Source organism: Oryctolagus cuniculus, chromosome 3 (assembly GCF_051225735.1).
Source record: "Oryctolagus cuniculus isolate XC-2025 breed Fujian yellow rabbit chromosome 3, ASM5122573v1, whole genome shotgun sequence".
NCBI lineage: Eukaryota > Metazoa > Chordata > Mammalia > Lagomorpha > Leporidae > Oryctolagus > Oryctolagus cuniculus.
This window is the reverse complement of record NC_142869.1, coordinates 54503667-54520998: the sequence shown is the minus strand read 5'-3', so window position 1 is coordinate 54520998 and position 17332 is coordinate 54503667. Positions and strand designations below refer to the sequence as shown.

At 36.5% G+C, this 17332-nt stretch overlaps 1 protein-coding gene across 1 annotated transcript in view; it reads left to right on the top strand.

The window, feature by feature from the left end:
- FSIP2 (fibrous sheath interacting protein 2) overlaps window positions 1-11647 on the top strand; it is a 123740-nt gene extending 112093 nt beyond the window's left edge. The window contains 4 exon segments of the mRNA XM_089329034.1: window positions 2489-2535; window positions 6517-6560; window positions 10022-10091; window positions 11504-11647. Of these exon segments, the coding sequence (XP_089185160.1) occupies window positions 2489-2535; window positions 6517-6560; window positions 10022-10091; window positions 11504-11637 (295 nt within the window). The 3' untranslated portion in view covers window positions 11638-11647.
- The last annotated feature ends 5685 nt before the right edge of the window (window positions 11648-17332 follow it).

Genomic DNA, 17332 nt, shown 5'->3' with positions numbered 1-17332 from the left:
ATAACTGTTCAATAACAGTATCAGTAAGTATTATATATAAACAACATTATTGACCAATTTAACCTAATACACATATACAGAACACTCCATGTAACAACAGTAGATTCCAATTTTTAGAGTGCACCTGAAACATTCTTAGGATACACAATATCTCGGGCCATGAAATGAGTCTTAGTAAATTTGCAAAGTTTGAAATAATTTGAAGCATTTTACCATTCACAACATAATGAAACTAGAAATCAAAAGCAGAAGGAAAACTGAAAAAGCAGAAATAATTAGGAATTAAATGGCATATTCTTAAGTAAAGGATCAAGGCAGTAATCATAAGAAATTTATAAATTATTTGAGATGAGTGAATATTAAATTTAAAAAAATGAAATATTAAATTGAAACATAATGTAAAAAGCTCCCATAGCTAAATAACAATTAAAAAACCCAACTAAAAATGTGCAAAAGAATAACTAGCCATTTCTTCAAAGAAGGTATAAAATAGTTAATAAGCACATGAAAAAATGTTCAACATCACTAAACATTAGAGCAATGTAAATTAAACTCACAATTTACTTAATGTATGCTAAACTGATCTTCTGTATATAAAGAGAATCGAAAATGAATCTTGATGTGAATGGAAGGGGAGAGGGAGTAGGAAAGGGGAGGGTTGCGAGTGGGAGGGTCGTTATGGGGGGGAAGCCATTGTAATCCATAAGCTGTACTTTGGAAATTTATATTCATTAAATAAAAGTTAAAAAAAAAGAAAAAGAAAAAAAAAGTAAACTCACAATAAAGTACCACTTTAAATCTATTAGGATAGCTATATCAAAAACTGGAGGGAAATTGAAAGAAGGAAAGAGGAAGGGAGGGATGAAGGGAAAAGGAAAGGAGGAAAAGAAAGGAAAGGAAAGCAGAGGAGAAGAGAGGGGAGAGGAGGGTAAGAGAGAGGAAAGGAAGGAAGGGAGGGAGGGAGGGAGCAGAAGGGAGAGAGGGAGGGAGGGAGGGAGGGAGGGAGGGAGCAGAAGGGAGAGAGGGAGGGAGAGAGGGAGGGAGGGAGGGAGGGAGCAGAAGGGAGAGAGGGAGAGAGAGAGGGAGGGAGAAAGGGAGGAATGGAGGGAGGGAGGAAGAGAGGGAGGGAGGAATGGAGGGAGGGAGGGAGGGAGGGAGGAAGGAAGGAAGGAAGGAAGGAAGGAAGGAAGGAAGGAAGGAAGGAAGGAAGGAAAGAACACTGGTAATGATGTATAGCAGTGGAAATCTGGTGGGAATATAAAATGTTGCACACAGTGTAGAAAATACTTTGGAGTTTTCTCTCAAAGCTAAACATAGAATTAGCATATGATACAATATTTTAATTTGAGTATATGTCTACAAGAATCAAAGGCAGGAACTGCAACAGATATTTGTACACTCATGTTATAATATTATTCACAATAGACAAATAATGAAAGCATCCTACACATCCATTGATGGATGGATGGATAAACAATACGTGTTATCTGCATCCTATAGATTAAGCCTTAAAAAAGAAGGAAATTCCAACACATGATACAATGTGAACACTGAACACTTTATATTATGCTAATGGGATGTTAGACACAGAAAAGAAATATTCCATGATTCTACTCATATGTTATGCCTCGAGTAGTAGTATTCATAGAATCAGAAAGGATAGAGGGTTTGTTTCCAGGGGAAAGGGAAAAGGAAAATGAGGGAAAGGAGACGTTAGTATTCAGTGGTTTGGAGTTATAAATAAGTAAGATGTAAGGATACTGGGGATGGATAGTGGTGATGGTTGCATAACAATGTGAATGTTCTAAAGCCACAGAATTATTCACCTAAAAATAGTGATGAGGATAATTTTATATAACTTCAATCATAATTTTAAGTGGGAAAATTAGATTAGAAATCATTTTTATTCCATTTGAAATTTCAGCAATATACTTTTACAGATTTGCTTCCAAATGAAGACTGGGTATTATTTCACTTAACCTGTAATTTTTTTTTTAAACTTTTATTTAATGCATATAAATTTCCAAAGTACGACTTATGGATTACAATGGCTTCCCCCCCATACCGTCCCTCCCACCCACTACCCTCCCCTTTCCCACTCCCTCTCCCCTTCCATTCACATCAAGATTCATTTTCGATTATCTTAATATACAGAAGATCAGCTTAGTATACCTTAAGTAAGTATTTCAACAGTTTGCTCCCACACAGAAACATAAAGTGAAAAATAATAGATGATTTTTTAAATGATGATGAAATCAGAGCAGTCATGTTTAATCCCAGTGAGAGTCAAGTTGGGAATTGATAATTTCTTTTTTTTTTTTTTTTTTTTTTTTACAGAGGATCAGTTTAGTATGCATTAAAAAGGATTTCAACAGTTTGCCCCCCATAGAAACACAAAGTGAAATATATTGTTTGAGTACTCATTATAGCATTAATTTTTTCATTTATTATATACACAGGAAGTGATGTCATTTTTCTTTTGTTTCAGTGAGACTGAAGATTATAGCCCAGATCCCAGTGCTACAATATTAGAAGGTTGGACTCTTTCTTCTTTATTTAAATTATAGAGTAGTTAAAATGTTTACAAAAATGACTTTTTTAGTTTTCAAATAAATTTGATTTTTTTCTGTGAATTTATTTACTTTTGGAAAGTGATCCAATATTACATCATTCAGGTGTGAAATCAAGCCAAATACTTTGCCTTACCTGAGTTGGTATTAAAAGTTTATTAACAATTTTATAGGGCTGGCACTGTGGCATAGCAGGTAAAGCCGCTGCCTACAGTGTCAGCATCCCATATTGGCATCACTTCAAGTCCCAGCTGCTCCACTGCCCATCCAGCTCTGTCTATGGCCATGGGAAAGCAGCAGAAGATGACCCAAGTCCTTAGGCCCCTGGACCCGCATGGGATACTTGGAAGAAGCTCCAAGTTCCTGGTTTCCAATCAGTGCAGCTCCAGCCATTACAGCCATCTGGGGAGTGAACCACCAGATGGAAGAATTCTCTTTCTGTTTCTGTCTCTCTAACTCTGATTTTCAAATAAATGAATAAATCTTTTTTTTTTAAAGTTCAATAACAATTTTAAAATCAAGTACCTGAGGTGCTATGAATGTATATTTTCTCTGCTCCTGTGTGACAATAAGGATATGTTTTCACGATAGTCCATATATCAGCCAGAACTCATGCCTCTCTGATTTGATTAATTTTTCTTTGATTAGTTACACTTCCTTCAGTGATGAGGGAACTTTTTCCTGCCAAGGAAAATTTGAATATTTATAACATCAATCATATCCCATACAAAATTATTAACTTTAAAAAGTATACAGCTATAAATTTATTGAATTTTTTAAAGATTTATTTATTTATTTGAAAGGCAGAGTTACAGAGAGGTACATGCAGAGAGACAGAGAAGTCTTCCACCTGCTGGTTCACTTTCCAGATGGCTGCAACAGCCCTAGCTGTGCCATTTCAAAGCCAGGAGGAGCCAGGAGCTTCTTCTGGGTCTCCCACATGGGTGCAGGGGCCCAAGGATTTGGCCATCTTCTACCACTTTCCCAGGCTATAACAAAGAACTGCATCAGAAGTGGAGCATCTGCGATTAGAATGGGTGCCCATATGGGATGCCAGCACTGCAGGCAGCAGCTTTACCCACTACACCACGGCGCCAGCCCAGTTTATTGAATTTTAATGTTTTCCTTCGGTTTCCGTGGTAGGGTCAGGTGTTTTTATTGGCCTTATACAGCCTACCTCTGCATGTCATAATCCTACCAAAATGTAAAAACAGCCTCTTCAAACTAAATTTATTTGCCCACATTAAAATCTGGCTGCAATGGACCTTCTTCCCTTTCTCCCTCTCTTCCTATTTTCTCTCCTTCCTTCCTACCCTTTTCTTCTTTCCATTTTGAAAATCTCTGTACTGGCTCCTTATGATGTTTGTTAGGAGTTTCTAGTCATCTGTTGATAACTCAGAGTACTAATGTGGTTCTTCTAACAATGACAGCATGTGTAAGAAGAAGGGCGTCATGTTTACTATAACATGGCCTTGAACTCCAAACCACAGTTTTATCATGGCTATTTCAAACATGCAACCCATCCAGGGAACATTTCCCCTCAACTTAGAAACAATTTTAAGGTAATTCACAGAACAATAGTAAGTATACCAGAATTTCCATAAACATATAACCATTAGGTGTCAGAGCAATCACTAATATGACTTCTGAATTATGAAACCATCACTAATATGACTTCTGAATTATGAAACCATACTCTGTTATACAGACAGAAACTGCCTACTACCACCCTCCTCATCTGATGGATAAACTTAAGATGAGGTTGAAGAAGTGATGAGTCCAATATTATTATACTTGAAAATGATCTAGTTTGGATCTCAAATCTCCTGCCACCACCAGTGTTTTGGTTTCTTTTATTCAATTGTGTTGCAGAGATCATGCTTATTTCTTATATCCTTCAGGATATTGTAACTGTCCAATTCAATTATTCATTCATTTGAAGATTTACTATTACCTTTAAGTTATAAGACTACATATACATATTAGTCCGACAATTATTTCTGTCATGGAATTTGCATTTTAACTCGGGGTGGGAAGACAAATGATGAGGACAAAATCCCAATTTACTGTACTGGCTTACAAAGCCTACATACATCACCTGGGTATCACCCTAGCCCCTATGACTTCTCTCACCTTCTCCTCTGTTTCTCTCTGTGGTTCACTCCACTCCAGCCTAATTTGCCTCCTAGTTATTCCTTAGATATTCCAGACATTTATGGTCTTTGCAGTTGCCAGTCCATCCTGTAAGTACTTCCCCCAGTAACTGCATTGCGAAGTCTTCATTTTCAAATCTTGACTCAAATGTCATTTCTCAGTGGTATCTTCTCTGTACACCTTCCCTGAAAGTGCAACTTGTTTCCCATCATGACATTACATATCACTGTTTTTACCATATCTTTCCCCTTGGTACTTATCTGGCAGACTGCATATTCGAACTACGTGTTTTTTGAGTCTCTTCTAGAATTTAAGATCCATGAAGATAGATTTTTATATCTGTTATCAACTGTATCCCCAAAAGCTTAAAATAGTCTATGGCATATAGTAAATGGAGGCATTTAGTGAATAGCATGGGGTAGAGCACAAGTGTTGTTTGGTTATGTTGATACTGAAGTATCCTTTAGGTATTCAAGTTAAAGTGTAACATACATAATTGGATATTTAAGTCTGGAGTTTACTAGAAAGGTCTATGCTAGATTCCTAGTTCTTAAATATGATTTTATGGTCACTCCAAGTGTCAAGAATTTGTCTGTGCCTCTTCACCAATACTAGTTGGAGTTTTATGCCCATTTAGTCTAGAAACATGAAAAGAAAAAAAAAACTGGACTGATATAACTGGTAGTAAATCAAATGTCCTTGGTTGTGTAAAAACAAAACTCTATGTTCTACCATATAAAGCAGATTCCAGTACTACAGAATATTGTTAACCAACAATAAAATCTTAGCAATTTTTTTCAGATTTTTTTCAGTAATCAATCACAATACCTTCATATTTGATTTACCTAATGTTCTCCTATTGCTTAGTTTCTAGAATCTACATTAGCCCAAAGAATAACTCAAAGAGTGAATTATTATGATTGTGAGGAGTGCATGTGTACAAAATTTGTCATTTTTCATATACTGTATCCCTTGTGAAATAAACAATTTACATTCTACATATCAGGAAATTGATAAACAGAGAAGTTATAATTAATTTGTCAATGTTCACATAGTTCTAAGCAGTAAAATTAAGACTCGAATGCAAATTATCTGACTCCTCAGTAGGGAGTAAGTAGGTATGGACAAAGACTGTTAAGAGTTGGAATCTCTTAGGAATCATCTACAGTGTAACCTTTTATTTTAAGGTAAATAAAGAGTCCCCTAGAAATGGGATGATTGTGCATAGAATATGTAGCTAATAATGTATACCACTTGCCTTTCCTACCATATCACACTTCATCTTTTATAATTTCTAAGTGAAAGGTTAACATATGCCCAGGAGTTTCACTTATTTCAGCTTACCCTCATTGTATATGCCTTAAAAAAATAATCACTTCTCAAAATGTCCATTTTGAGATCCGATGATTGTTTACAGTTGTCTCTTCTGTTGAGAAACAGCGTTTTTTTTTTTTTTTCTTCATACTATTTGTTGAACTTTTATTTAGTGTAGGGTTAACCTTAAGATCATTAAGTAAACTAAAAATAGATCTCTGTAAAAATTAAGAATGGGAATGGGAGAGGGAGGAGAAAGAAGGTTTGGAATGTGGGTGGGAGGGAAGAAGTATCACTACATTCCTAAATCTGTATATTTGAAATACATGAAACATGTACAATTTAAATAAAATTTTTAAAAATAATAATTACTTCTTCTATGACTAAATTACATGATTCTTTGGTGAAAAAAAAAATCAGAGTTGTATCAACTAGTATATATACCTCAGAAAAAGACTCCTTCTTTCTACCTCCACAGAAAGTTGTCGGGAACGAAAGCCAGAGAATGCAGGCAGTGTTAAGGTAAATATTTTTCAGTAGTCCCTAGCTGGTATACACAGAAGTCCAGTTGAAAATCGTATAATTTGAAAAGTGCAATCAAAGACTGTGTGGTATGATTTAAGGAATTTCAGGAAACACTTCTTCTTCTTCTTCTTTTTTTTTTTTTTTTAACAATTGTTTCACGTCCAAATCTCTTCTACTAACTGAGGCTTGTGCTTGGTACCTAAAAATCCCTTAATCAAAATTCTCAACTTAAATATGAATTATGTCTCGAGGTACACAAAGTAAACCACTGATTCTCTTCAGTACTCAAATACAGTTCGACTCATTAGCCCTGTTACTCTGGGCTCTGGAGAAAAGCTGATAGTGAGCAAGTTTCTTGGCCCTCCCTAGGGCAGAGTAGACACAACTGAAGGACTTGGTGGATGTCGCGGAGGAACATTAACTTCAGAGATGGAGCGAAGTGGCTTAGAGAAAGTGAATTCTGATCTCATATCCCTAAGAACACATTCATTAGTTTTGTAAAATTCTCTCCTCCTCTCCACTGCAAGCCAAAGAAAGTTCCTTTTCCTTAATCCATATCAGAAAGTTCCCAATAAGGAATGCATCTTCAGAACCTCTTCTCTGTTTTTATTACATTGTTTCTTGTTTCAATTTAATCACATTCCAAGCAGGTCCTCGCACCTCCATTAAACAATATCCATCAATTATCCAGCTATTTCTCATATCATAATATAGCACAATGTTGAGAATTAATTTGTAAAATTCTCTCATACTTAAGATGTTTGCCACTTTACAAAGATACTGGCTTAGTTCTCCACTCAACTTAATCTTCTTTTGTGAATGTAAACGTCTGCTTAATAGTCTCAGCTACTCTTAGACAATAACTTCCAAAAACAACATGTACAAAATGCTTTGAGAACATAAAATATGGGCTTTTGTAAAAAGATTATTTATTTGAAAGGCATAGTTACAGAGAGAGGGAGGGACAAAGAGACAGACAGAGACAGAAATCTTCCATCCTCTGGGTCACTCCCAAAATAGCCTCAATGGCTGGGGCTGTGCAGGGCAAAGCCAGGAGCCAAGAGCTCATCATCATGATCTCCCAGATGAGTAACAGAGTTCCAAGGGTTTGGGACACCTGTCAATGCTTTCCCAGGCATATTAGCAGGGAGATGGCTTGAAAGTAGAGCAGACAAGACTGGAACTGGCACCCATATGGGATGCTGGTGTTGCAGGTGGTGACTTAACCCTCTGTGCTTTTTTTTTTTTTTTAGATTATTTATTTATTTGAAAAGCAGAGTTACAGAGAGGCAGAGTCAGAAAGAGAAGGAGAGAGATGTCTTCCATCTGCTGGTTCACTCCTCAAATGGCCACAACAGCCAGAGTTGGGCCTATCCAAAGCCAGGAGCCTGAATCTTCTTCCATATCTCCCATGTGGGTGCAAGGGCCCAAGGACTTAGGCCAACTTCTGCTGCTTTCCCAGGCCCTAGCAGAGACCTGAATCGGGAGTGGAGCAGCCAGGACTCAAATTGACACCCAAATGGGATGCCAGCACTGTAGGCGGTGGCTTTACCCACTATGCTACTGTGCAGGCCCCTAAATAATAGTCTCAGTAGTGGTGCAATCACAAGGCTATTCAAAAAATATGAAGTCTGAAAACTGAAACTGCAGGAAATAACTTCCCCAGAATGAAGGGTACTTTAAGGATGATTGATTACTTAAACCAACCAACCAACAAACAAAAATCAGTCTTCTCCAGAGGATTATAATGAGATCAAGAATCTCATAAATTGTTAAAATTGCCCAGGGCACAATGTGAAGTTACTCAACATACAAAAAACAAAGACATTATCTATAAATTTTAAGGAAAAGAACAAGAGAAGTCAAGTCCATGACAAACAAAATTTTGAAATTGTCAGAAACAAAATAGTTGAAGTTGTCTTAACAGTATAACAGTGCTACATTAAAATGGGCAAACATTCTTAAGTTAAAAAAAAGAAAACAAACAAAAAAAGTGTAAGTGTATCTACTTATTCCAGGTACAGGGTAGCATCTGCCCAATTTAAATTAGGGATTCTCAATTCTAATTCTCCCATATTAGTGTCTTTTGGGCTGTATATTTTTCCAGATTTATTTATTTATTTGAAAGTCAGATTTACAGAGAAGGGTGAGAAAAAGAAAGTGATTTTCCATCTGCTGGTTCACTACCCAGATGGCCACAACACCCAGGCTGGGCCAGGCTGAAGCCAGGAGTCAGGAGCTTCATCCTGGTCTCCCCCATGGTTAGCAGGGGCCTAAACAATTGGGCCATCTTCTGCTTCTTTTCCCAGGCCATTAGCTGGGAACTGGATCAGAAGTAGAGCAACTGGGACTCTACCCAGCACCCAAAAAAGAGTATATTTTTTTTAAAAAAATCAGAATCCCCCACTTCATGGATTCCAATTAAACTGGTATGGGCTCAAGGTATTCATACTTCTTAACTTATATGTTCACAGATAACTGTATTGTATAGCCACTGTTGAGAACCAGCACTTTAGATTATCTGTGCCCCATTTTATTCCTAGAGTATCTTATTTTCAGTATCTATATGTAAACTGCCTCAGGTCCTCCTGGAAGAACTATCATAAAACTCTCATAATAACACTTTTTATTAGATTTATACACCAGACATTTTTCTCGTGTGACATGTATTTAGACTGTATGTCACTGATTATTCACTTTCTTTTAAATTTGATAACATTATAGAATAGCCACACAATAGCCAAACCACCTTTTCCAAACTATTATGTCTTTCTAGTATAGTTTCTGCTTCTACATTCAAAGAAATTATAAAAGTCAGAAAGAAAGGTAGGAGGACAGAGGGATGCAAGGAGGAAGGGAATATCATATGCTGTTAGACTTGTATGTATAAATCATGTTGAATTTGTCAAAAATTAATTAAAATAAGTGAAATTATATAAAAGGAAATTACACACACACACACACACAGTCTACAGAGTAAAGCAAGTATCTAAGCCACGTCCCCAGGACTTCTAGGTCAACACAATCACTTTATTGCTCCAGTCAACACAATAGCTAATGTTTCCATAAAAGGAAACAAAGAATTGTGAAGCTAACATCCTTTTTCCTTCTCCCCTATCATTTTATCTATTATTTCCCAAAGGATTTGTAGCTTCTTCCATTTCAGCCTAAGTGGAAAAGTGACAATAGAGCTGACATTTTTCATGGGTTAATATGACTGAGCCTTTAGCCATGATTTTGTGATAAAGGCCTACATTGATGACCAGAGACAATCCTTTTTATTATAATTGGCAAAAATTATAAGCCTGAGTTTCACAAAAGAATTCTTCGAGGCTTAAGACCACAGATATCATTTATGTAAGATGCTTTAATGGTTGTATTCGCCCTTTGACAATTTCCAGGTATATCTAGCATTTAGTGTCCAATAAAAGACTCAATATGTCAATTTGCCTTGACAGTTCATTACCATCTTTGAAGGAACCAATGATGTTATTGGCAGTAGGTATTCCTCAAAGGAAGCCATTTCAGGTATGAAATATACTACCATTTTAACAACTAGTATACTAAGGCTCCCAGTTATTTTGAGCTTAAAATCATCGTTCAATTTCCCTCCCCAAATGAGTAAGTCTTCCCTTACGTGTTATCAATATGGTACTGAAATTCTTATTAATTAGTGTTCTTATTATTTATATAAAAACTTTCAGTTTAATAAGCAGTTTTCATTAGTTTCATGCACAAGGGGCAACAGATAATGTACTAAATTTTATTACATTGCAACTATCCACATTTTATTGAAAAAGAAAGTATGAATGATTAAGGAGAAAAATGGCAGTAGGCTATCCAAGGTCATCCCCCAGCCAATAAGCTGCAAAACTATGATTCAAACACAGATCTGCCTGTTTTCAAAGACTTATACTCATTCAACATCATCCTAATTTGCATACTCAGTTGCTTCCAGGAGAAAGGTAAGCATTATAAACAAGAACAGCAGGTTGAGCAGGAGTCTGTGTCTCACTGGAGATGTATGTTCCATCTGAAGGAGGGAGCTGCTACTCTCCTTTACTCACTGGCATTTCAGATTGTTGTCAGGGTCTTCCAATCCAAATATTGTCATTTTTCAAAAGAAAATGGATGTAAATATTTTGCATGAAAATTCCTGACTTTTGAATATCATGTATAATATTTAATAAAATGTTTTTCTTAGTCCCATGTAGATTTTTGTGTCTTTTCACAACTTAATCATGGAGTATCAGAAAAGTATACACATGTTCATATCTGTATTACATGTCAAATAGTAGGCTTGTTAAAGTGAGGTATGATCTTCTCTGTGTCCTGAATAAATGGTCAAGAAAACAAGTGAATCCATTTTGAGACTGATTATCTATGTTTTCCTATCTATATTTTCCTATCTCAGATGACAAAAATTATTTGCAGTCAACAAATTCAACCAAAGTAGCTGAGAATTACAACAGTTTTAATGTACTTGAATTTTCACATCAGGATTCTGAAATAGACATTCTCACTGGATAGAGTTGAGTTACTTTCCCTTTTAGCTCATCATGCATTCTCAGAATATTTTGCTGGAAAATTAAAAACTGGACTTTGCACCCTGACTATAGAATCTCAAGGTGAAATGAGTGTAATGATGCCATACAAGTCAGAAAGCCTAGACCCTACTCGCAGTGTGGCTACTTTTGACTCCTATGACCTTAGGAAGGGGATGTGACCTCAACAAGCTTCAGAGCCCCCAAATGAAAATATGATTCTCCTTGCTTCCTTCATAGGATCTTAATGGATCAAGTAAAGTAAATTTTATAAATGTTCTTAAAATCCCACAGACTATTTTATGAATATCATAAAATATCATCAATGCCCTGATGTGACTTCCTCAATTAAAATGTCTAGTAAGTATCCATATTGCCTTTTTGCTTTGTTTACAGAAACTCCCAAACCCAATGTTTCCAAACAAGGATCTAATATGCTGGCAAAAGTATCTTCAGTTCTTTCAAAGGTGTTTTCCCGACCTAACACTGACATTACTAAATCTTCTTCACCATCTAACCAGAACAAGTAATGAAACTTCTATGCTTCATATAAGTATGCTTACTTCCTTTAGAAAATAAAATATTTTTAAAGCATAACATGGTGTCCTGTAATTTTTACAGTACTGAAAATAACATCAATAGAAAATATAAAAGGTATCTTTTAAAATAATGGCTTAATAAATTACTTTGATCATCATTTTGGTATTAGAAGATGTTAAACACCAGAATTACCTGTGTGTCATGAGAGAAAATGACTGAAAATATAAGCAGTAAACCAGGCAATGCAGCACCTATCAAAAAAAATGAGCAAGAATTTCTTTTTTTTTAACTTTTATTTAATAAATTTAAAGTACAGCTTTTGGACAGTGCCCCCCCCCCATAAATTCCCTCCCACATACAACCCTCTTATCTCCCGCTCCCACTCCCATTCCATTGACATCAAGATTCATTTTCAATTATGCTTATATACAGAAGATCAATTTAGTATATATTAAGTAAAGATTTCAACAGTTTTCAACAACACAGAAACACAAAGTATAAAGTACTGTTTCAGTACTAGTTATAGCACTAATTCACATTGTACAACACATTAAGAACAGAGATCCTACATAGGAAGTGAGTGCACAGTGACTCCTATTGTAGACATAACAAATTGACACTCTTGTTTATGGCATCAGTAATCACCCTAGGGTCTTGTCATGAATTGCCAAGGCTATGGAAGCCTTTTGAGTTTGCCAACTCGGATCTTATTTAGACAAGATCATAGTCAAAGTGGAAGTTCTCTCCTCCCTACAGGGAAAGGTACTTCCTTCTTCGATGGCATGTTCTTTCCACTGGGATCTCACTCGCAGAGATCTTTCATTTAGGGTGGGTTTTGTTTTGTTTTGTTTTGTTTTGTTTTGTTTTGTTTTGTTTGACAGAGTGTGTTGACTTTCCATGCCTAAATCCTCTCATGGGCTCTTCAGCCAGATCCAAATGCCTTAAGGGCTGATTCTGAGGCCAGAGTGCTGTTTAGGGCATCTGCCATTCTATGAGTCTGCTGTGTGTCCCGCTTCCCATGTTGGATCCTTCTCTCCTGTTTAATTCTATCAGTTAGTATTAGCAGACACTAGTCTTGTTTATGTGATCCCTTTGACAATTAATCCTATCAATATGCTCAACTGTGAACTGAAACTGATCACTTGGACTAGTGAGATGGCATTGGTACCTGCCACCTTGATGGGATTGAATTCAAATCCCCTGGCATGTTTCTAACTCTACCATTTGGGGAAAGTCAGATTGAGCATGTCCCAAATTGTACATTTCCTCTCTCTCTTCTTCCCACCCTTATATTTAACAGAGATCACTTTTCAGTTAAATTTAAACACCTAAGAATAAATGTGTGTTAATTACAGAGTTCCACCAATGGTATTAAGTAGAACAAAAAAATACTAAAAGGGATAAAGTATGAAGTTGTTCATCAACAGTCATGGCAAGGGATGATCAAGTCACTGTTTCTCATAGTGTCCATTTCACTTCAACAGGTTTCCTTTTTGGTGCTCAGTTAGTTGTCACCGATCAGGGAGAACATATGATATCTGTCTCTTTAGGACTGGCTTATTTCACTCAGCATGGTGTTTTCTGGATTCCTCCATTTTGTTGCAAATGACCACATTTCATTGTTTTTGACTGCTGTGTACTATTCTATAGAGTACGTATCCCATAATTTCTTTATCCAGACTTCTGTTGATGGGCATCTAGATTGATTCCAGGTCTTAGATACTGTGAATTGAGCTGCAATAAACATTAAGGTTCAGACAGCTTTTTTGTTTGCCAATTTAATTTCCTTTGGGTAAATTCCAAGGAGTGGGATGGCTGGGTCGAACGGTAGGGTTATATTCAGGTTTCTGAGGAATCTCCAGACTGACTTCCATAGTGGCTTAAGCAGTTTGCATTCCCACCTACAGTGGGTTAGTGTCCCTTTTTCCCCACATCCTCTCCAGCATCTGTTGTTGGTAGATTTCTTAATGTGAGCCATTCTAACCGGGGTGAGGTGAAACCTCATTGTGGTTTTGATTTGCATTTCCCTGATTGCTAGTGATCTTGAACATTTTTTCATGTGTCTGTTGGCCATTTGGATTTCTTCTTTTGAAAAATGTCTACTGAGGTCCTTGGCCCATCCCTTAAGTGGGTTGTTTGTTTTGTTGTGGAGTTTCTTGATCTCTTTTTTAGACTCTGGTTATTAATCCTTTATCTGTTGCATAGTTTACAAATATTTTTTCCCATTCTATCGGTTGCCTCTTCACTTTCCTGGCTGTTTATTTTGCAGTACAGAAACTTCTTAATTTGATGTAATCCCAATGACTGCCTGTGCCTCCGTGGTCTTTTCCAAGAAGTCTTTGCCTGTGCCTATATCTTGCAGGGTTTCTCCAATGTTCCCTAATGATTTTATGGTGTCATGTCATAGATTTAGATCTTTAATCTATGTTGAGTGGATTTTTGTGTAAGGTGTAAGGTAGGGGTCTTGCTTCATGCTTCTGTATGTGGAAATCCAGTTGAGCACGGATTTCTAAGTTAAATATGTAGACAATGTTACCATCACAATGTTAGCAAATTAAGTTGAAAACCAAGCTGAAATCTAAGCACAACTTTGAATAATTGTTTCACTATTCAAGTCATATTCATATGCTCAAATAAAAATACACCAGATGCAGGCATTTTAGTGGAGCAGGTTGAGAACACCTGCATCCATTATCAGAGGCAGGCCTCCACTTCCCATCCTTCTTCCTTTTAATGTGCAACTGTGGATACAGCAGATGATGGCTCAAGTACTTGGGTCTCTGCCACGGAAGTGGGAGACTTGGATGGAATTCCTGGTTCCTTGCTTTGGCTTGACACAACCTTGGTTGTTGTGGGCATTTGGGGAATGAACCAGGAGATGAAGACCTCTCCCTCTCTCTGTCTCTATGCCTATTGGATAAATAAAATTAAATAAACTTTTAAAAAATGTATACCAGACCAAAGGAAATAAGTTTTCCCTAACTGCAGGAAAGTATCATCAGTTCATAAAGTAACTTCCAAGGCAAAAGTCCCCAACTATAGATAAATCACTATTTAAAAATAAATAACTGTAGATAAAATACTATAAACACAAAAAATAGCCACAGAGACAAAAACAAACAAACATTCTTTCCAGATAAAATAACTTTGTGAATAAAATAAATCAATAAAATGTTGGTGAATAAAATTAAATCCTTTACATAAATATTCCACATAAATATATTCATCAAGATTCCATTTGTAAGAACATAAAAAGTAGTAGGAAATACTCAACAAGATGCATAACCAGCACAGTGATGAATGAAAATTTTCTAAATCAGTTAAACTTTCTACTTTGTAATAACTTCAACTTCCAACTTTAGCGTGTTTGCCTTTGTAAAACAAGGATATTGTTATAAAGATTCAAAATGTAGTTCAGTCAGCAAAAAATGTCAAATATCATCACCATCTACACAAAGGTTGACATGAATTTTTAGAAAATTGTGATGTACTCTCTTCTATCTGAAATTTTCTTGGCAATAGCTAGTACTGAAGTAGAAACATGAGAAAATATTGTTTTACACAACTGAATTTATTTTAATGAACTTAATCAGTATGGTTATGACATAAAACTATCCAGAAAAACAAATGACTATTTAGCTTAATTTTATAGGAAAATGATAATGATGTGATTCAATAATTACTTCTATCTATAATAACCTCAATTATCACTTGGAAATGTGTAACCTATGTCTACTAACATTTCAAAAATGAAGAGAATATCTCCGTATATAGCTCGGAATTATTTTCAGAACCATCTCTATATTCATTTGTATAAGTGGATAGCATTGTTGAAAGCATCCATTCAGATGTCATTCAGACTACTGTCATTTTGCAGAATTAAACATCACATGTTCTCTATCTTTCAACATAGGATTTTGCTATAGAATTTTGAAACACTTTGGTTCACATGCTACCTAGTGATTAAATATGTACATGTAAGTACTCTGTTTGAGAATGATTTTTTTAAGATTGATTTATTTATTTGAAGGCCAAGTTACAGAGAGGCAGAGGCAGAGAGACAGAGAAGTCTTCCACCTGCTGGTTCACTCCCCAAAAGGCTGCAACAGCTGGAGCTGCCCCAATCCAAAGCCAGGATCCAAGAGCTTCTTCTGGGTCTCCCACATGGGTGCAGGGGCCCAAGGACTTGGGCTATCTTCTGCTGCTTTCCCAGGCCATTGCAGAGAGCTGGATCAGAAGTGGAGCAGCTGTGACTCGAACCAGCGCCCATATACAATGCCAGCACTGCAGACAGTGGCTTTGCCCTAAACACCACAGCACCAGCCCCGATTCTTCAATTTGCAAACAGATACAGGCCTAATTTAATCATTGAATGGTACTTTATTGACCTCTATATGATATTAATGTGTGGAATCCATAAATAATTATGATATGATAGGTATATTTTACTACTAAAAAATGATGTCCTTTGGGGCCAGTGTTTTGGCACAATGGTTTGAGCCACTACTTGCAACATCCTTTGTCAGAGTGCCAGCTTAAATCCCATCTGCTCCACTTACCATCCAGCTTTCTGTTAATATGCCTAGGAAGGCAGCAGAAGCAGGTCCAAGTTTTTGGGTCCTTGACACTCGTGTGGGCCACCTAGAGGAAGTTACTGACTCTTGGCTTCAGCCTGGGCCAGATCCAGCTGTTATTCTGCCTTTCAAATAAATAAGTAAATAAATATATTTTAAAAACAATTACCTTAACTAGTAAAAAATTCAAATTCCATTACAAAAAATTAATTCATAAGTTTCTTTACTGTGTTGGCTATTGAATAAGTTGTTCAACAGGCACATGACCATGCTTCTAAAACATACTTTAAGTTAAAAAATCAAGACTTACATCAAGGTTTACTTTGAAGGTGAATTTGTTGTTAAAAATTCTTTCTGGTTTTGAGAGTGGACAATCAATACAGATCCAAGTGTAATATCAGAACAGGTAGCATAGTCATTTTTGTAAAAAAAAAAAAAAAAAGGCAAACAAAACAGATAGTTTCCATTGCAGCAAAATGGAAGTTGACAGCTTTAAGCTCTCATTCTTCTACAGAAACATCCACAAGAAAAATCTGTCAAAACCAACTAAAAAAGTCACCAACTTACATGTTTGGTCTAGTGTTTGAGTCACCAACTTACATGTTTGGTCTAGTGTTTGAGCTGCTGGGTAGGCTGCCCATGCCCCACGTAAAGTCTGATACCCACCTTTGGCTCCTGACTCCAGCTTCTTGCTGATGCAGACCATTTGAGACAGTGAGTTCCTGTTACCCACAAGGAGAACCTGGATTGAGTTCCTGCCTCCCAGCTTCAGCCCCTCCACCCCCAGCTAGTTTGTAGTGTACCGATAGATGGATCTGTCTCTCTCACTTTCCTCTCTTTCTTCCCATCCTTCAAACTTAAAAAAAAAAAAAAAAAAAAAAAGCGTATAGCTGCCAAGCAGAATGGTAGGAAAGATTTGTGATATTTTCACTTGCCGTTGCCCAATTCTCTCCTCAGTAGAGGAGCAATCTTGAACAAAGGAGTGTGCACTCTTGGTGTGGGACCTTTAGCAAAGAGCAGAGATCTTACTGTAATTTGTGATATAAGTCTATTTTAAACTCTGTGGGCTACATGAATTACTGAGGCAAAGAGTTCCTCTTTCATCTGACTG